At 40.1% G+C, this 21856-nt stretch overlaps 1 protein-coding gene across 4 annotated transcripts in view; it reads right to left on the bottom strand.

The window, feature by feature from the left end:
- RRAGB (Ras related GTP binding B) overlaps positions 1–16441 on the bottom strand; it is a 38903-nt gene extending 22462 nt beyond the window's left edge. Inside the window, exons 1-6 of one of the 4 annotated variants that reach the window (XM_003317489.6) lie at positions 15597–16441; positions 14669–14702; positions 11733–11832; positions 6634–6717; positions 4666–4732; positions 2439–2661 (exon numbers count right to left, since the gene is read on the bottom strand). In XM_003317489.6, coding sequence (XP_003317537.1) covers positions 2439–2661; positions 4666–4732; positions 6634–6717; positions 11733–11832; positions 14669–14702; positions 15597–15688 — 600 coding nt within the window. In that variant the 5' untranslated portion in view covers positions 15689–16441. The remainder of the gene's footprint in view (positions 1–2438; positions 2662–4665; positions 4733–6633; positions 6718–11732; positions 11833–14668; positions 14703–15596) is intronic. The other 3 variants (XM_016943766.4, XM_001148126.7, XM_016943767.4) reach the window with 3 other exon arrangements.
- Between the last annotated feature and the right edge of the window lie 5415 nt (positions 16442–21856).

The following is a 21856-nucleotide window of genomic DNA, read 5'->3' as shown; positions in this document are numbered from 1 at the left end:
CGCCACTGCACTCCAGCCTGGGTGAAAGAGTGAGACTCCATCTCAAAAAAAAAAAGAAACAAAAACCCAAAATTTCCCAACCAAAAAAAAAAACCCCGGGACCAGATAGATTCATAGCCAAGTTCTATGAGACAGTCAAAGAACTGATGCCAATCCAACTGAAACTGTCCCAAAAGATTGAGAATGAGGGAATCCTCCTTAACTCATTCTACAAAGCCAGTGTCATCCTAATACCAAAGCCACGAAAGGACATAAAAAAAGAAAGCTACAAATCAATATACTCAATGAACATAAATGCAAAAATCTTCAACTAAATATTAGCAAACCTAATCTACCAGCACATCAAAGAGATCATTCACCAAGATCAAGTGGGCTTCATCCCAGGGATGCAAGTATGGTTCAATATACACAAGTCAATAAATGTGATTTGCTATATAAACAGAATTAGAAACAAAAACCATATGATCATCTTAATAGATGCAGAAAAAGCATTCAATAAAACCCAGCATCCCTTTATGATAAAAAACCTCCAACAAACTAGGCACAGAAGAAACATACCTCAAAATAGTAAGAGCCCTTTATGAGAAACCCACAGCCAACATCAAAATGAATGGAGATAAGTTTAAAGCATTCCCCCTAAGAACTGGAAAAAGACAATTATATCCACTTTCAACACGTCTATTCAACATAGTACTAGAAGTCCTAGCCAGAGTAATTAGGCATGAGAAAGAAATAAAGGGGATCCAAACTGAAAAAAGGAAGTCAAACTATCTCTTGTTTATAACTCTGGAATGGAAAACCCAATACTGCACATTCTCGCTTGTAAGTAGGAGCTAAGCTATGGGTACATAAAAGCATACAGAGTGGTACAATGGACACTGGAGACACAGAAACGGGGAGGTTGGCGGGGGTGAGGGAAGAAAAATTACCTATTGGGTATAATGTACACTATTCAAGTGATGAATGCACTAAAAGCCCAGACGTGACCATAGTACAATTCATCCATGTAATCAAAAACCACATATAACCATAAAGTTACTGAAATAATAAAATAAATTAAAATACTAAAAAAAACCCCACAAAATTACAAGTGAATAAAACACTTCTAAATGTTTAAAGGAGCTCATTTATTGGAATGCTGTAAGTTTTTCTACTGCAATTTTGGATAGGAAATAAAGTGATTTTTAAAGGAAACGAGAATAAAACAGCAAGAGCAATAACAAGGCCCTCACAAACTCAAGACCCAAGCTGCGTACATGATTTTCTGCTGAAGTAAAACCATATTAATTATTAGGTATTAAACAGTAATTAATACTTCATGACAGAAGTTGAGGGAGAAAGAGCTAAAAAGACTACTAAATAATCAAAAGCAGTTTTCTGAGTCAAATATGGAACCCTTCAAATGGTTTTTGAAAGCCTATAATAAGCTAACCTATAAATACCAAAACACTAGAACAGTGGAGGCAATCCTGTAACTAGTCATATAAAAAAAGTATTCCTTACCACAGCAATTACCAAAAAATCCTTTCATTAAAGGATTTCCTTAGATTCTTATACTCCAACTCAAAGAGAAACTGTATTCCTCTATATGACCAGCATATCCTAAAACTGCTTTCCTTAGTTTTATACCCTTAGAAATAGAGGAGGATCTTCTCTTTTAGCATAGACCTTAAAATCCAATCCTCTTATTTTATACTGAGCAAACTAGACAGACTATATTGCAGCTAGACTATATGACTTGCCAATCCTGGAGTCTCACAGCTAAGCAGGAATTTACCCATTTTACTATGTCTTTCTATAATGGGCCTTGGAGCCTTCTCAGGGCTATTTTGGTTTGTGGATAGCTATCTATATTTGTTTTTTTGTAGGGGAATGAAGACTGGTTATCTCCTACTCCACTATCTTGGTGACATCACCGCTACTGTGCCTTCTCTGGTTTAAATTTGTGTGTACTAACTCCCATGTCAGAAAAGAGAAATCTAGTAAATCAGTGAGATTATGAGGGACCTGGCATAGTGCCTAACACACTGTGGTTGGCACTTGAACTGGTACATACCAGTTTCCTAAGTCAATCTAATGAAGCAGCAACCTCTCTTCATCTCACTCCTAGTGGGTCTTAACCTTGACACTATCTCCCTGCTTTGAAGGACAATAAAACTGGGGCAGCAAATATATTTTAAAAATAAATAAATGCTGCTTAGTGAGATCACTTGGACAGATTCCTTGCCTAATTCTGAAAATTATTTACTAATAAATCTTTCCCTTATTGAAAATGTGTTTAAAAGAGTGTTTAGTTAAAGTAAATGACAAAACTTTACTTTGAAAACTTCTGCTGACTTTTTATTCCTGAAAAAATGGTACAAATTTACCTATACCTCTACAAAATAAGTTTGCAAAGCATGTCGAGCATTTGGTGCAGCACTTCTTCTGTTTCTTACCAGGTCCCGTTGATCCTCCTGTACCAGATCCATTTTGTGTACCAAGCAAAATATTTTGGCATCTGGAGAATTCTGCAGAATGGCCTCCAGGCATGATTGGTAATAGTGCATGTCCTTTTCCAGTTCGCGGCTCTCCACATCAAAGACATAAATCAGAACCTCCACATTTCGGAAGATGTTGTCCCGTTGGCTAGTGAAATAATTTTCCATGAAGGTGTCTTGCCTGATAGAAAAAATATATATATAGTAAGCCAATCCTCAATTCAATCACTCCTCCTTATAACCTATTTTTGTTGGCTTGATCAATGTGAAAGATAATCTTAAGGCTTCAATTTAAAGGGCAAATCATAACAAATAAGTCTGGCCTTACCTTCTCACCTCTTGAGCCACAACTTGAGCCAACAAAAGAAGTTTGCAGAGCATATCAACCATTTGGTGCAGCCCCTTTTCTGTTTCTTACCCGGTCTCATTGATTCTCCTGTACCAGATCCATTTCTCTGCCCCTCTCCTTATGTTCTAAACACACTGACTTTTTCTCAATTCCTCAAGTGGCACATGGTTTATCCACTATGTGGCCTTTACACATGCTGTTCACTCTGTCTCAGATGCTACCCCCCACCTCCTCATCTAGTTAACTCCTGCTTGTCTCTTTAGATTTCAGTTCAATCCATATTTCCTCACAGAAACTACCCATGGCCTCCTGACAGGTCAATCCACTAAGCATAGGTTCTTATATCAATACATTCCTCTTACTTCTAACATTTACCACAAGTTATTACACTTGTTTGTGAGTTTTTCATTAACACCATTCACTTCCCTAGACAGCAAGTTCCATGTCTGTTACTATCCTTCATTGTTTCCCAGCTTCTAATGGAGTGTTAAGTACTCAATGAAAATTTGCTGAATGAATAACTCAATAGTCAAATATTCTAAACTACATTAAAATGACTCCAATGGTAACTTTTTAACAGAATGTTGCTCTTTGCTCGTTAGGCTAAGTGCTGCTTTCCAGGAAGTTCTCAATTACCACTTGGCCGGCAGAAAACAGTAGCATCCGGTAGTAGGAGAAAAAAATCAGGAACCTAGGTTCTAGTCCTGTACTTTGCTATTAATTAGCTGTGTGAACTCAGCAGAATGATAATCTCCCTGGACCTCAGTTGCCTTATCTCTAAAAATGAAGATCATCACATCTTAGTGCCTAAAAGCAAGGGACTTGGGACTAATGTCTTAACACAGATTAGAAAATTAGAACCAATGATAATGAGGAAGGATTTGTATGGAGATATGTGTTAGGATGTTAAGTGATCCATCTGCTAGCAGGAATGGAGTCATTTTCTTAAAGAGTATTTAGCTATTGCATTATTCTTTCAACAAATATTCACTGAGCACCCACTCTATGGCTGGCTCTATGCTAAGAGCGAGATACACTGAGCTAACAATATCTATGTATTTTGTGAGGCACTCTGCTATGCAACTTTGTATAAATTATCTTACTTAATCATCAAAACAACCCTATGAGCTGGTACCATTGCCTTCACTACTGTACAGATGAAGAAACTGTGGCTCAGAGAGTTTAAATGATTTACCCAAGATAACACAGCTAACAGAGCTGAGGTACAAACCCCAATCTGACTCCAAAACCTATGCTCCTATCCACTGTGCAGTGCACACTGCTCCTTCAGCACAGAGATGTACCACAGCCAGCATACATCCACAGTGTGTGTACATTTCTCATGGAATATGTGGTGAATATTTTGCTCATAAGAGGAAGAGCTAACTCCTACTCTTCCAAAAAGTAGGTAACTTAGCTAGAGAATGTGTGCTCAGTGTCTGATCTACAGTATTGAGACTGCCTGGAGAAAATTATTGACGTATTATAACTAAGAACAAAGTAGTATGGTGTGACAGCTAAGAGCTCAGCACTGGTGTCAGGCTGCCTGAGACAGAAACCTAATTTATTCCTCCACGAAAGGGGATAATCTATCCCAAACTACAGATACCTAGATGGAGCTTGGATTAGCGCTATTTAAACATGTCACATACAGAGGGCATTTTCACAATTCCATAAAAGTCAGAGATGTTTATTGACTCAAGTGTCAATTTTAAAGTAATTTCTATCCAATCTATTACAAATGATAGTTACTCTAGGTGTATTCGCCATGCTGATATACTAGATGCCACGATTACTGACATCGGCTTCACAAACAAGTAAGCAGATGGTACTTACCCACCACAATCCCACAGGTTCAATACCAGGTTTCCCAGAAATCGAACATGAGAATGTTCTACATCAACTGGAAGACAAATATGACAAATCTAGTAATTATAACAGGTGAAGTGAAATTCAAAATAAGCGAAGCACTAACCCATGAAATTTAGAAGGACCAAAGTGGAGTGAAATGCTCAAAGCCACAACAAGAAGGTGATTTTCAGCTGAGTAGTGTGGTTTAGTGGCAAGGTAGGCACCTAAACTACCCTGGGCTATAGAACTGGCTCTCATATTAAGTCATTTCACTTTTTAGTAGTTTAATACTTAGAGCAGAAACAATCTCCAACTATAATACTGTTAAAATTTCAACATGTAATAGATATATACCATATAATCAGTCTTCCCTGTCCCACTTGCCCCCACCAACCTCACATACACACAAAAATTAAAAAAAAGTAACAAAAAACAAACATAAAACAATAGCCAAATGAACTCCTGCTATTGATTTCCTTTCCAGTTAATGACCCTAACTTTTTCCCACTTTTGACTCCTCTATCCACATTCAATACATTGCTAATCCTTTGTAATCTCTCTCAAATCCATTCCTTATTTTATAACCTACCACAAACATTAAGGAAGCCCCTTATCATCTCAAGTCTACACTACTACAATAGCTCCATAACTCACCTCCCCACCAAAAAGCCTTACTCAATTTTACTTCATCCGACAGGCTACTGCCAGGCTCATCTTCTTAACACTACTTTGAACATGTCACTCCCCATTCAAAACACTTTCAATGGCTCCTCCATGCCTATGGGGAGGCATTCAAGGTCCTTCACAATTTGGCTTCCAATCTACCTATACATTCCCCAATGATCCACATTAATAAAGCCTTTCACTCCAGCCCAATTTGGTTTATTCACAGTCCTCCCAAACCCCACTGCCTCCCCAACCCCCAAAATACTTTACACCAGGGGTCGCAAACTTGCTAACAGGGGCCAGGCCAGTAACCGTACATGAGCAAAGTTGGCCACATATGGAGTGTAAACATCTACCCAATGAGATAGTAGAGTGAGCAGCAGTTACTCAGCTCTGGTTCATTTGCCATGCAGGAATGGGGACTCTGGGTTACCAGATCTTTAAGTTTTTCAGCAGTAGTGGGAAATCCATATTTTTATGAAAACTTTTACATGTTGATAACTAATTCCCATTTTTAGAAAACATCACATGGGCCAAACAAAACACATCTACAGGCCTTATCCAGGATATAGGCTGCCTGTTTGCGACCTCTGAGTTACACTTCCCTCCCCTCTATTCTTCACCTACTCTGTTCATCTGCCTGGAAATCCCTCCCCATCTTTCTTTCAAAATATATTCATCTTTTAAGAGCCAGCCTAAATCCCACCTCCTCTAAAAGCCCTGCCTAGCTACCCCTACTTACCATCATCTCTCCCTCTGAATTCATTCAAACACTCATTAAGCATCTACTCTCTGCCAGGCACTAAAAACCCCAAGGAGTAATAATGAAAGATTTTATCCTGAAAATTTATCAAAGTCTAGGAATTATCATCTATACAATTTGTGATAATCAATCACACAGTGATATCTCTCCTATGACTATCTCAAAGCTGTTGCTTAAATTGACTGCTATCTAACTTTTGTGCAATTTTATCTTCTTATAAACTACATCACAAGCAGCAGAGCATTATTTTAAAAAGCACAGGCTTTGGAATCGAACAAATCTTCATTCAAATATCAGCTCTACCTCTCTGTGTGACCTTGGGCAAGTCACTTAAGCTCTGGGTATTAGTTTCCTCTTCTATTAAAAAAGAAAGCGGGGGGGCGGGGCATAGCACTGACCTCACAGGATTACTATGAGGATTCAATGAATTATCATACATAAAGTGCCTGGCACATAGTAGGTGCTCAAACTACTTCCCTTCTCCCCTTTACTTCCCCCTCCTTGGAAAAGGAATCATATCTTACATGTCTTTGTATTTCCAACAGAGTCTACGAGAGAGTAGGTGCTCAAACTGCTATTAATTTGAAGACTATGTATACGGTCTAGTACTAAAAAAAAATGGAAAGAAGTGCTACTGAGAAAGGGAAAGACAATAACAAAAGAAGTGACAGGAGTCAGTGACTGTTTAGACATGGGGCACATGGGATAGAAATCAGGTTTCTACTCCCATATCATAGAAATTATTCTCATCAAGTGACCAATGGCCCCATAACCAAATCCAGTGGACTTTTTAGTCCTTGTCTTACTTTCTGCAGCATGACACTGTTGACTACTCTCTTCTCAAAAAATTCTCTTCTCTTGGTCTCTGATATCATACCTACAACTTCTCTGGCAGATCCTCCCTTACAATTCCTATTCTTCTTTCTGTCCCTTAAATGTTGGAGCTCTTCAGGACTCCATCCTTGGCCACCTTCCCCAAGGCAAGCTAGTCTATTCTTATTATTTTATTTGCCATTTGGACACTGACGACTCAGAAACAGGTATCTCTAGGACAGATTTCTCTACCTTTCTGACATATATTACAAATCTCCATTTGAATGAACCACAAGTATCCAAAACTCAACGTATCCAAGTATATGTAACTCATCATCTCCCCTTTCTTCCTACAAAATCTATTCCTCTTTCAGTCTTATCTTAGTGAATTCAACCTGTTGCCTAAGCCAAAACCTCAGTTTCAACCTTCAGTCCACTTTTTTCCTCATCATTCTCCCCAAATCTACCAGAAAGTCCGGCTGACTCTATCTCTTAAATAGATCTCAAATCCATTTGCTTCTCACCATATCCACTATCATCACCCTAGCCCAAATCAAGCCCCCATCATCTCTCACCTGGTCTATTAAAATAGTTTCCTAACTTACCAACCTGTTTCTAGCCTTGCCTCCCTCCAATCTATCCTCCATATTACAGATAGAGTGATCTCTCTCCAAAATGCAGATTTTTATTCTTCTTTAAACAGAAAAAAACCATGTCTCTCCGCATATGCACGATTGTATACACCCAGAAAAGAAAGGGCCAGAAGGATAACCTCAAAACTACTAATTGTGGTTGTCCCTAGGAAGCAGGCCTGAGAGTGAGGGAGAAAAGAGGCCTTTTACACGTCTGTAATGTTTGAATTTTTCACAAGTACTACTTTTGTAATTAAAACTGAAAATTAAAAATAATAAAATATAAATCAGCTCATTTTGCTTTTCTTTTTTTTTTAACATTTTCCTTAATCCCTGGGACCTGTAAAATATCGCTCTTCTGTTTAAAACTCTCTTTACCCTCAGTTCCTACTATCTAACTTGGCTTACAAGACATTTTATGATCTAACCACCCACTTCCTGCTTCCCTCTTTAGTCTCATGTCTTCCATATATGGATCTCTAGCTCTCCTAGTCTTCCTACCCTATTATCACAAGAACAACTAAAAAGAACCAAGAACAGAGCTTTGGGGAATGACACACACTTACGGGGCAGAAAGAAGAAAATACTATGATAAAGATTTTTTTTTAAAGAGGGATGGGATGATTAAAGATAATGGAAGAAAACCAGGGTAATAGAGCATTAAATAAAAGCCAAGGGAACAGAGAATTTTGAGAAGGTAGGAAATCTTGGAGCCGTCAACAGTGTTTGAGACTAAAATACTTCATAATCATTTTTATTGACAAGTTTACTGTTCCAACAAATACATTTTAGCAGCCCCCTAATAAGTTAATAATATCACCATCATGTATTCTTACTTCAAATTTCAAAACACAGTAGGCTCTAAGTTTAACAAAATAAAACTGGACTATTTTCAGCAATAAGAAACTAGAAAAACACTAAAACATTAAAATCAATGCAATATTTTAAAAGTACTCTTACTACTTTTAAAGAAAATCAGCAACTACATAAAGAGGACTATCAAGTAAAAAGCAATGCACTATATATGCATTTTGAACTTGTCTATAAGTTTAGCAATAGAACGCAGGTATTTCTTTAGCAATGACAAACTAGCTCATGATGATATCCTAAAGCCTTAAGACCAACATAATATTTTAAAGTATACTTTCACTACCTGTAAGGAGATACAGTGATTACTAACAAAGTATTAGTAATAAAGGTCCTGCTTGAGATATTCTTAAGGGCAAGAGCTCTGTCCCGTTCTCTGTGCCTGCTACATAAAAAGTTTCAGAAAAGTACTTGCTGAATAAATGGTTTGCCTTAATGTATGGGGTTCATATAATTTGCAAAATTCTGTTCACAATAAGGCTGCTAGGTTATGTCAAAACTATTTCAAGCAGTTTGAATAACTCTGAAATGCTGGTTGCAAGACTGTTCTCTGGATTCAGGGTAATAAGTCAACTCTGATCAGCTATATAAAAACAGCAACAGCAATTGGACTAGAAAAAGATGCTTCAACAAAAGTGTTCAGAATTTAAAACAGAAATAAAAATAAGTCTGCCGGGAATTGTTAGCAGAGGGTAAGCTAGATAGAATGTGGCATAAGGAATAAAGGAAGAGCATAGATTGACATTCCAGCTCTGATACTTCCTAGCTGAGTAATATTAACTTCTAAGTTGTACCTCCTTCTTTATTCTCTATAAAAATGAAGTTAACATGAGAACTAAAGTAAATAAAACAGTAAACAAAAGTCTGGCAAATAACAGTTGTTCAATAACCATTAGCTTCCTCTAATCTACTGAAATCATAAGGGTAATTAGGCCCAGATATTTAACTTGAAAGAAAAAAAAAGTTTTAATCTATCAAATCAAGCAGAGAGAAGTTTGGACAGGTAGACATTCCAGAGGCCAGAGCTACAGATGTCAATTATAGAGGCATGACAGGCCATAGGACACTATCCTGACCAAAACTTTTGATCAATGACTTAGATGAAAACTAGATGAGATATTCATCAAATGTACAAACTCCATGGAGTTACGAAAGATAGCTAATGTATCAGATATTAGAGTTAGGAAAGATAGCTAATATATCAGATAAGAGAATAAGTAGCTAAAATGAAAATAGGATCCAATCCCTTTTTTTATGGATGAGGAAAAAGGGATTGGACTTGTTCTGGATTTCACAGTTAACAAACAAAGGGTACAGGAACATATCATGGGCTAAAACAAAACTAAATGATTTAATAGAAGTAAGCATTTATTCTTTGGTTCAAAATATTAACTGCACAAGAGCTAGAAGGGTATGTGTTTTAATAACAATATATCTGAAAGGGAATTTGAACTATTTGAAAGAGTTTTTTAGTAAGTCTCCTCATAACGAAAGTTACTCCAAAAAAGGAGGATACATGTTAGACTGTGCTAACAGCAATGTAATGTCCTGAATAAGAGATGTGATAGGCCCACTCTGCCCTGATCAGACTCCACCTGCATCTAACTCTCAATACCATAAGAAAAATGTAAACAAGTTTGAACAAGTCCCCAAAAATGTTTCAAAATATGTCAAATGAGAAATAGATGGAAGAGCTGGACATTTTTAACTTAAGGAAGACATGATTTGTGAGGCAAGATGGCCGGGCATGGTGGCTCATACCTGCAGTCCCAGTACTTTGGGAGGCCGAGGCAGGCGGATCACCTGAGGTCAGGAGTTCGAGACCAGTTTGGCCAACATGGTCAAACTCCATCTCTACTAAAAATTAAAAAAATTAGCTGGATGTGGTGGTACACACCTGTAGTCCCAGCTACTTGGGAGGCTGAGCCAGGAGAATCCCTTGAACCAGGAGGTGAAGGCTGCAGTGAGCTGAGATCATGCCACTGCACTCCAGCCTGGATGACAGAGCAAGACTCCGTCTCCAAAAAGAAAAAAAAAAAGATTTGTGAGGCAAGAGATCGCTAGGACAAACTGAGACACTGACTATCCTCAAATATTTGTAGAGGCTTAAGAGAACAGAAAGAGAACAAGCTAACAGAAAAAAAAAAAAGAAATAGGCCAGGCACGGTGGCTCACACCTGTAATCCCAGCACTTTGAGAAGCCGAGGCGGGCAGATCACTTGAGGTCAGGAGTTAGAGATCAGCCTGGCCAACATGGTGAAACCTCATCTCTGGTAAAAATACAAAAATTAGCTGGGCGTCGTTGTGGTTGCCTGTAATTCCAGCTACTCGTGAGGCTGAGGCACAAGAATCACTTGAACCCAGGAGATAAGACTGCACCACTGCACTCCAAAATGGGCAACAGAGCGCAAGACTCCATCTCAAAAAATACATATATATACATTCAAGAAACAGCTTTCTAGTCAACAAAGCTGCCCCAATTATGAGAGTCTACACTTACACTCCAAGCACGATAATAACAGAAATGAGGTTTCCTTCTCCTTTATTTCCTAGGGTCTGAAACATACTGTGTTTTTAAAATGTTGTTCTTGAAACTTAAGGAACTGTGTAGAGTAGTGGGTGGCCTTTCCCTAAAAATCAAGGACCAAGCAGAATCCAGAAATGCTTGAATGCTGCAGAATGAAATGGCAGTACAACCCAGAGACAGAAGGGCTCTCCCAGGATCCTACATTCACTGTCCATGGCAGCCCAATTAGTATATACTAACACTCAAACTATAAAAGGCAACAACATATTCCCTAAGTCAGAACCAAAACTCTAATGAGATCATCTATGTGTATCCAGGAAAAGAAGTAGCAGAGTACAGATCAAGTTAACTTCTTTCCTTCCCACCACCGTAATTTACCTTTCAACGAAGACAAGGTGTAACTACTGCTTTAAAAAATCTTAGGATATTTTACTGTTATGCTTGTTAATACCTATGGATTTCCCTTTGTATAGGAGTTAAAAACACTCTCCCCACAAGACAAACAAACAATGCTTGTTTAAGAAATAGCAGGATAAACAAAAAGTTGGACAAGGGCAATCCACTTCATAAACAACCTAGAAAGAAAAGAACCTCCCCCAAGACAACAAGCAGTAGTAACTGGAATTAGGCCACACCTCTTTGAAAACGAATGCAAAAAGGGTAAACATGCTCCATAACAAATCCCCCAACCTCTCTGCATCCCCAAGGTACTGAAACCAAGTGTGTTATGCAGATTATTAATAGTTAAGATCACCTGACTTTACAATAAGATAAAACATCTTACTTGTTGCGCCAAGGCGACGTGTGTCTCTGGCAATATAATTTGCAAAGATAATAGACCTCATGCTGGTCTTACCAGACCCACTTTTACCCATCAACAGCACCTAAGGACAAAGTAGGGAAAAGGAAAGGAAAAAAGTTAGCAATCTAGAGCAAATCAAGTCTAAAGGGATCTATTTCTCTCCTGGATTTGATATTTTCCTGAACTGACAGTACCAACAACCTGGTGCGCATACTCACAACTAACTAAACTCTTCCCAACGAAGGGTGAATGCAGAGATACTTAGAATTCCAGGAGCCAGGTACTTACCTGTCACAGGACACACATCCTTTAGGTGACAGAATTACACTGAATTTATGCTATTAAGATGCACCATTAATATGTTCAGAAACAGGTTAGAAAAATACCAAGTTTAGAGGAAACTAAACCCTGTTCTATTATAACCCAATGTTTTGTTAACTGAATTACCTAGCAGAGGATTGCAACATAACTGAAAGTTCTTCCTCCTGCTCAAGGTCAATCTTTCCACCTCTGCCTTTGATCTCATCCCTTCCACTTATCTCTATGCTCTTATTCCATTTATTACTGTCCCTCCTTTTTCTTTTCAAAAGCTTCCCATGGCCTGCAGGATGAAGTCCTTAGACTACATATAAGACCCTCCTTGATCTAGTCTATTTACTTCTCATCCCTCATCTCCTGTCCCTCCTGGCCTGAAACTTTTAGCTTACAGCCACACTTAATTGAACTGCTGGTAGTCCCTCTGATTGCTCCCAGCCGTCTGGGAGGTCCTGCATCTGTGCCATTGTTTCACGCAGTACTCTCTGCCAGTAAACTATCCATTCTCTTTTCTTCCTTCAGCTAAATTGCAGTTATCCTTCAAGACTTGGTTCAGTAATCATTTTTGGAAGAAGATATTCTGAGTCTAATGCTCTAGGCTGACTTAAGTGTCTTACCTCTGTCCTCCCATGGCACTGTTATTTCATTGCAAAGACTATAATGCATTGCAGTTACTTATTTTGGGGGGTCTGTCCTTCTCTCTCAGAAGACTCTGTGCTCTGGAAGGGGAGAGAAAGTCCCCTCATACCTCCAGTGCCTAACATACAACAGATGCTCAAAGTATGTACATCAAAAGAACAAGTAAGTTATCAAAACAAATATAGAAAGCAAGAGAGTATCTGACAGTGAGAACTGTCCAAGGGAAAGGGTAGCCTCATGAAGGTAAGCAGCCTTCCTGTCAATGTCAGCATGTCACACAGAGAGCACTTGTCAATGATGTTGTATACTCTCGTACTAAAAGGGAATTTAGTAAAGTGACTTTTGAGAGTCCTTTCAAACCTAGAATTTATGAAATATAGTTCCAATTACCTTGCTTTCCTTTTCGTTCTTTCTTTTTTATTTTATTTTTTTTTGAGACCAAGTCTCGCTCTATCATCCAGGCTGGAGGGCTGTGGCATGATCTCAGCTCACTGCAACCTCCGCCTCCCGGGTTCAAGTGATTCTCATGCCTCAGCCACCCCACCTGAGCCCCCCACCTCAGCCATCCCATGCCTGGGATTACAGGCATGCACCATCATGTCCGGCTATTTTTTTTTTTTTTTTGGTATATTTAGTACAGACAGGGTTTTGCCATGTTGGCCAGGCTGATCTTGAACTCCTGGCCTCAAGTGATGCACCTGCCTCAGCCTCCCACAGTGCTGGGATTACAGGCATGAGCCACCGTGCCCAGCCTTAACTTGCTTTTCAAATGAAGGGAACCTATGTTCTACCTTCAATCCCAAGATATTTTATACAAATTTCTAATTACTAATATAAGAAGTATTGATGAAAATATACTACACTCAGACTTGATTTAATCTAAAAATGTAGCTATATAACTTTATCTCACTAAGGAAATGCCACTGCTGAGCCAGTCTAAAGTTGCTACAAAAAGTTTGCTTTTGTACTTTAAAATTTTAATTGAAAAACAATAACTCTTTATATTTAGGAGGTACAAAGCAATGTTTGATATATGTATACAATGCAGAATGATTAAATCAAGCTAATTTTTGTTCTTAATCATGTAGAAATTTCTGTATTTTTAGGCATTCTCAATGAAAGCAACTTCAGACAGGCTCATCAAGAACATTCTCTTAGCAAACTGTAGTTACAGAACTGAATTATTAGATGAAGCTAAGGCTAAATATGGTACATTTCCTTCGGTTATTAATTTATACAGTGTACCTCTTTCAATTGCCTATGAAAGACTTACCAAGGCTAATCATGTTAGGTACTGATCTAAGTGTTCTACAGGCATTTACTAATTTAAACGTCACAACAATCTTACGATACAGTTAATATTATTACTACCATTTTACAAATGAGGAAACTGAAGCCCCAAAAGGTTAAGAAATTAGCTTGAGCTGCACTCTTACCAATTCTGCCTAAACCCCAACGTAGGGCACAGTACTATGAGAGCACAAAGGAAGGTGTGTCCAATTCTATCTGAAGAACTCAATAAGACCTTATAGTGGTAACACTTGAGTTAGGTTAAAAATAAATGTGCAGACAGAGGCCTGTATGGTGTGTGTATATGGCTTACACAAAGTGCAAATTAATTTGTAAATCTGGAGAACAAGAAATTCTGTAGGGCTGTGATAGGGTGCATAAGTGTGGCACAGGGTTTGGTCAGGAACAGATTTTAAAGGGCCATGAAATCATTTGGATTTTATTCCATGGGCTTAAAGAAGTTACTAAAGGTTCTTAAGTATGTAGATGACTCAGTCGGATTTTCATATTAGAAAAATTAAATCTGATAGCATACAAGGAGAAGAGAGTCAGACAGACCACACAGAAGGCTCCTGCAATAGTCCAGAAAAGATGGTGTATATATGTCACAAAGTTCCTGAATATCAACTTCTTACCTTTACCTTCATGGTTTTGACGTATCTAACACGTCTTACCTTTTTCTTCATGGCTGTATTTGGTAGCACCCACCTGCAGATATAAACCAAAAAACAGTTTCCATGATCTAATTCCCTTAGAAATTGAAATTAATGAAGTATAAATAAACATGGAGGTACAAAAGAGCATGTTTAGTACAACGTCTGAGTACAGCTGTGTGTGTGGGACCTCAGATGAATAGAGGCCCCATTTTCCTAAATTATAAAACTGTGTGTATACTCTCTATCTCCTAATTAGAAGTTCAAGAGAGAACTCCTAGGAAGATTTATTTAGGAATACAAATGAGCCATTAAAATTCAAGATTCAATTTTTCATCATCTTAATCAAAGCAACACAGCTGCTTTAATCAAACAATATCTTCTATTTCTAAAAAAACAGAATATATTGATATCCTCTACTTGAGGACTGAGTATTGAATATCTTCTATGTATAAAAAACATTCAGCCTCCTAATTTTAAAATCTGGAAGTATCTTTTTAGTCCTTCAGCTGTCCTTCCAAGCCCTATTTCACTCATCACAGACACAAGGTAGATGTAAGTCTCAAATTCAGGTCCAAATTGGCACAGAAAACACCCTCAAGCTCTGACCTGGAAATGCAAATCTTCTTTCTAGTCTTTCCATCCCCAACCTGGTGACAGCAAATCTCCTTTACTGATAATTCAAAGCAACTCATAACTGCTTTAATTAGAACACTCCCCCAGCACCACCACCAGGAATATCAGCCCCTTCCCAAGGGTTGTTTCTGATCAGTTAGCACCAATTCGCTTTCCAGTTTATCCTGTCGTCCAAAGCATAATACCAATCAACATTACTGGTAAATCAAAGCAATTTATCATGGGGCGGGGTGGGGAGAAGTGTTCTAATTCACAATACTCTCTTCAATTTGAACACCCCCACTTCCAGGTTTGACAAATACCCTTCACCCACCCAAGCGATCCTTCCGGTTCCCCTAGTGGTGGATCCATTCTCGGCCCCAGATTTTCTTTCTCCGTCGTTTTCTCAGAGTCAGATTCTTCCATTGCGCAACAAGTCCTTTCCAGTCCCTTCTAAATCTTCAGTACTCTTCAGGGTTTGTTGTTGTTTGTTTTCTTTTTCACCCCTCAACCGCCTATTCTCATCGCCTATGGCCCTCAGGCTTGCTCTATTCTTGCCTCCGCCTTTGTCCACTGGGGGGCCGCTTTCCCCACGGTTACCTTTATCTCCCGAACCTGGCCTCAAGGCACGGCCGAGCTGGCTAGCTTTAAGGCCAAGTGATTCCGTGGTACAAAGTAAGAGTTGGAGAATGACAGGAAAAGAGAGGTGGGTTAGGGGTTCGTCCCGAGTTTGGGCCTCAGGCCCCCAAGGTCTGGAAACCCAAAGGTAACTTCACCCGCAAAGAGGTGAGGACCGCGAAGGCGGAGGTGGCAGAAAGAGCTGACCCATGCCGTAGGCACTAAGCGGAGAACGCCTCAGCTGGCTCGTGGCTTCCGAGCCCGGCCGCTCGGAGAGTCAGCCGGCGGGGGCAGTAGTTACGACCTAACCACCCGCCCTTCAGGAACCCAGGTATCTCACCGCAGCCACCCGACTGCAGGCCAGGATCACGTGGGCATCTGCCTTAACCCGGAGTCTGTCACGTGACTGCCGCTACCAAAGGGACGGGTGGGCTGGGAAGAATACCATAGAGACAGCTCCAGGAAAGCCAGAGTGCCGTCTGTCATCATCACGTGGCCTTGGCTCAGGCTCCGCGCCTCGGGCGGGGTAGGGCGCTGGGAGCCTTCAGCCTCTCTAATGTGGGTGGGCCTGGCCCCACCCATCCGCTATGGAGAATTAAAGGAGCCGGTTGCAATTTCAGTGCCTCTGAGCTTCTCTTTTTTACTGCTGGTTACCGGTAATGGTTTTTGACTGGGAAGACCGAGCATTGTCTTTGCCTTCCTGCTTTTTATTGTTAATTCTTGCAATCGAGTTTGTAATTAAATGATTAATACATCCAAAGCGCTTAGAACTGTGTCTTCCACATAGCAAATACTGTATAAATTATCGTTATTGCTGAAACCAGGGATTCATCAGGAATTTTAACACACACATTCATCTTCCCACTTGTTTAAAACAGGAAGTGAAGGAAGTACCATAGTAAGAAGTCAATAAATAAAGTCTAGGGCTGGGAGTGGTGGGTCATGCCTTTAATCCCAGCACTTTGGGAGGCTGGGGAGGGAGGATCACTTGAGGCCAGGAGTTCAAGACCAACCTGGCCAACATAGCGAGACCCCATCTATAAATAAGTGAAGTCTAGAATTGAGAACAGAAAGACTACTGGTAGGGATATGCACACCAGGAAAAATGCCCAGAGGGGTTCAAAGATGTTCCTTCTGGAGAATGGGGTAGGGGATAGGACGTGATATGTCAGGGGAGTATTATTTTTTCTCTGAAGCCCTTCTGTGCTATATATATTTCTATAATGTATAAATGATATATAATAATAAGATTAATATGACATTTAATTATATTTAATATAATCAACTAATAATTAAATATGTTATAAATATGTTATTTTAAATAAATGTGTAGCTTAATTATATTATTTATAATTAATATATGATATACTACATGTATTATTTACACGTAAGTGTGTACATATATTACTTTGATAAGAAAAAAAGGGAAGGAAGGAAGAGAAACTGCAGGAAACAGAGTACCATTATTGAAACTGCCTTTGCAAAAACTGTAACTGAGGAAATTATGACAGTGAAAGAGATCAGACCTCACCGACTCCATCTTACATCTAACCTTTAAGGTGTCCTTGTTCATTCCTGGGCGTAGGCCGAACTAACCTTGGGAAGGAATTTAGTTTATAGTTTAACTCTGATACAAAATTGATAATAGCCCTTTCTCCCTCCCGCGGCCCCCCACTAAAAAAAAAAAAAAAAACCTTCTTACCTGGGAATCAGTCGGCTTTTTCAGGACTAACAAATTAGCTACAAGATTACAAGATTAGAAATTACAATTCAGGGGTCATGCAGCCTCCAGCTGCAAGAGTCTGAACCTCCCCAAATTGCTCCCAGGAATAACATCACTGTTTTAAAACCTAAGATCACTGTTTGATATGTTTTGCAGACCCTGCATTCAGATGCACCAGCTTATGATACAGGAGCGGGGCAGGAAAGTGCTGGGCAGAGAAAGGCGGGTCCCTGGCTAGGGCTCCACCCTGGGGCCTGTGCCCATGGACCTAGGTGAGGATAGGCACTCCTGCCTTCCCACCCAAATGTTATATTCACCCCTAGAGGTTGCCATGGGGTCGGAGCCCCACAGCCTGCCCCTCTGCATGCTCCCCCTAGAGGTTGTGAAGCAGTGAGCCACTCCCGCTGTGGCATGCCCTGCAAGGGGGATAGGGGAACTTCCCTCGTTTCACTTACAGCACCCAGACCAGTAATCTGGCCCAGCCAGTTCTGCGATCCCACCCAGGAACAGAAGATAGCAAGAAAAACTCACTTAGAGCCCCCTATGATTCCATATCCAACTTGACCAGTCAACACTCCCCACTTCCCAAGCCCCTACCCACCAAATTATTGTTAAAAATTTCAATCCCCCGAGACTGATTTGAGTAATAAAACTGCAGTCTCACCCACAGCTGGCTCTGCATGAATTACTCTTTCTCCATTGCAATTCCCCTGTCTTGATAAATCAGCTCTGTCTAGGCGGCAGGCAAGGTGAACCCGTTGGGCAGTTACACTGTCTGCTCCCACACTTTCCACTTGAGGTCCTGTGTGATTCCTTTTCTCCACAACTGCCTTGCCTCAAGAAAAAAGTTATTCTACTCTGATTAGTGATCCTTCGCTCTATCACTAGCTAATCTTTTGTCTCCTTCCAACCAACTACCCCCAAACAAGCTTCCATTCTGGCTTTCCTTGTCTGATGAAAGATCCTGAGTCCCAAACCAGGAAGTCACCTTAGATTCACTGCCCTCCATACGTGTCAATGAGACCAGGTCATGATCAGTCTATTTTCTACTACCTGCCTGCTCTTATTCTTACTGCCACTCTTTTTGTTCCAGCTGTCATAATCTCTGGCCTAGATATCCACAATAGCCTACTAAGTGATTTTCCCACAGTGGCAGCTCCAAAGGGGTTGGGAGTGAGTGAGTTGATCTTCATTAGTCATCTCATCCCCCAAAACATTTGACGTAATTAATATGTGCTTGCTTTCTAAAGGCAGCTTTCAAATATGTCTTCCAACACCTACTGCCCCCAGGCTTCACCAGCCAAATTGGCCCCTTAAACCACTCTTTTATAAAAATGTACTGTCTCGGCCAGGTGCGGTGGCTTACACTTGTAATCCCAGCACTTTGGGAGGCCGAAGTGGGCGAATCACCTGAGGTCAGGAGTTCGATACCAGCCTGGCCAACATAGTGAAACCTCATCTGTACTAAAAATACAAAAATTAGCCAGGTGTGGTGGCACGCGCCTATAATCCCAGCTACTCGGGAGGCTGAGGCAGGAGAATTGCTTGAACTCAGGAGGCGGAGGTTGCAGTGAGCCAAGATCGCACCACTGCACTCCAACCTGGGCAACAAAGCAAGCAAAAAAAAAATACTGTCTCCCTGTTGCTGCTGGTATCCTTTTCCCCCTCCTTCAAACCATCCATCCTCTCTAAAAGCTGCTCAAGTGATCCTTTATTTTAATTAATTAATTAACTAGTTTTTGTTGAGACTGGGTCTCACTTTGTTGCCAGACTCAAACTCCTGGCCTCAAGGGATCTGCCCACCTTGGCCTCCCAAGGTGCTGGGATTACAGGTGCGATCAAATTTCTTTTTATCGTCGTTGTAGTTGTTGTTGTTCTTGTTGTTTTTGAGACAGGGTTTTGCTCTCTGACCCAAGCTGGAGTACAGTGGCACAATCATGGCTCACTGCAACCTCAACTTGAGTAATCTTTTAAACCACAAATCGGAGGAGACTACTTCTCTACTTTAAAATCCTCCCATAACTTAAGGAAAAAGTGTGTCAATACAAGGACCTTCAAGATCTGGCCTATAGCAACTCACGAGCTATATTTCTCTACCCACATTCACTACCTCACAAGCTTCATAAGGAACTGCTGATAGTTGCCTCAAAGTGCCAAGAGGCAAGAAGTAAGAAGAGGAAGGAACAGATAAAGAAGGGGAGGGGAGGGATGAAGAAGAAAAGGGGGAGAAGTGGGGAGATGGGAAAGAGGGAAGGAATAGAGGGGTAAGGAGAAGAGGAAAAAGGAGGAATAGGGGTAGGAGGAAGGGAATGGAAGAAAGGTAGTGGAAAAGGATTGAGAAACTAAATCAAATAAGCGTAGATTCCAAATAATGGTGAATAGGGCCAATGTGCAGTGCATTCCTATTGTAAATCAAAAATAAAATACCAAGGTTCCTCAACCATTTGAATGTGCTTTCTCCTCGGCCAGGGCACTCTCTAAAAATGTATCCTGAGTGACTTTCTGGCCATGACAGGAAGTAGGGGTCAAACATGCCTCATTATATTTCTCCAGCTTTAACATCAACACAGACCTTTAAATCTGATAAGAAGCATTTACATTCTATTCTCTCTGAACCTGCAGGCTTCATCTGCATGATTAAACTTTAGTCTCCACAACCTCTTATCTTAACCCAAACATTCCTTTCTATTGATCCTAGGTCTTTAAACTCAACCAATTGTCAACCAGAAATTTTTTCAATCTACCTATAAGCTGGAAGCCCCCCTCCCACCCCCACTCCGAGTTGTCCCACCTTTCTGGGCCAAACCCATATGTTTCTTACATGTATTTGACTGAAGTCCCTTGTATCCCTAAAATGTATAAAACCAAGCTGCACCCCAGCCACCTTGGGCACTTGTTTTCAGGATCTCCTGAGGACTGTATCACAGGCCATGGTCACTCCTATTTGGCTCAGAATAAATCTCATCAAATGTTTTCCAGAGTTTGACTCTTTGTTGACACTATATAGTCCAGCAGTTCAGATTCTGGTTTCTACCCAGGTACCTTTGGCTGCTTATTTTTCACATTTTTATTCTTTAAAAAAAAAAAAAAACCCTTACATACATAGGAAGCGGAGGTCACTTTTTATTTTTGTTGAATTAATTTTTAAACATTTAATTATAGGTTCTTTTCAGAAAGTGTGAACTAAGCTCTATTACTCACACATTCATTCAACAAATGTTTATTGAGCAGCCTTTCGGTGCCAGGAACTGTGTTGGACAGCAGGGATACAAACATCACTCTATTTCAGGTTCCACTGCCTGTCAGATGCTTCTGTCTTAACACCTCAGCTCCACTATACTCACACAAACATCAGCATTCCCTTTGTCTAGATCCCAACACATATATTTTTTTAACCATCCATCTCAGCAAGAAAAAGTAATACAGGCCCCCAACAAATCCTTTAATAAGTTTCCTTTTATGCCCTAAATTCAGTCTAGTTACCTGTATCTGCAAACATACTCCTGAGTCTCCAATACTCAAACTGTCACTCGTAAGTTGCCTGCCCTTCTCCTCCTCCACCTTTCCCTTCTTCCTCTTTTTCCATAGCTCACTGCTACTTCCCAGAGCTCCTTAAGTTTACTCCTACATACTGCTAGCAGCTCTTTTCTCCCCATTCCCACATCATGGCTTAAAATATCACAAAATGTTCTATTTAACAAGATTTAACGACTTGATTGATGAAAACTTAATATGGGGACTTTCAGTTTCCAATCCTACATATAAGGAGCTTAAAAGTCACCACTCCATGTTAACAATAAGTAAAAAACTGAACAAACTGAAAAATCAACAATTAGTCTTAATTCCTTTAGAGAAGTGAGGCCACAGGACACACAGCTGCTGCCAGAATTGGGGAGAGAGGCAAATACAGATAATGACAAGTTTCCAGACCAAAATTCCATGAGCAGAAGCCTCCCTGGGAACCATTACCTAGGTAGAAAAACCTGAACTGTCAGAGGTATTTGAACCAGAGCAACTCCATCTTTAGTAGGGGCTGGGTAGAATAAGGCTGAGACCTGCTGGGCTGCATTCCCAGACAATTAAGGCATTCTAAGTTACAGGATGAGATACAAGGTCAGCACAAGATACAGGTCATAAAGACCTTGCTGATAAAACAGGTGGCATTAAAGAAGCCGGTTAAAACTCACCAAAACAAAGATGGTGACGAGAGTGACCTCTGGTTGCCCTCACTGCTACACTCCAACCAGCACCAT

Source organism: Pan troglodytes, chromosome X, assembly GCF_028858775.2.
Source record: "Pan troglodytes isolate AG18354 chromosome X, NHGRI_mPanTro3-v2.0_pri, whole genome shotgun sequence".
NCBI lineage: Eukaryota > Metazoa > Chordata > Mammalia > Primates > Hominidae > Pan > Pan troglodytes.
This window is presented reverse-complemented; position numbering and strand designations above follow the sequence as displayed.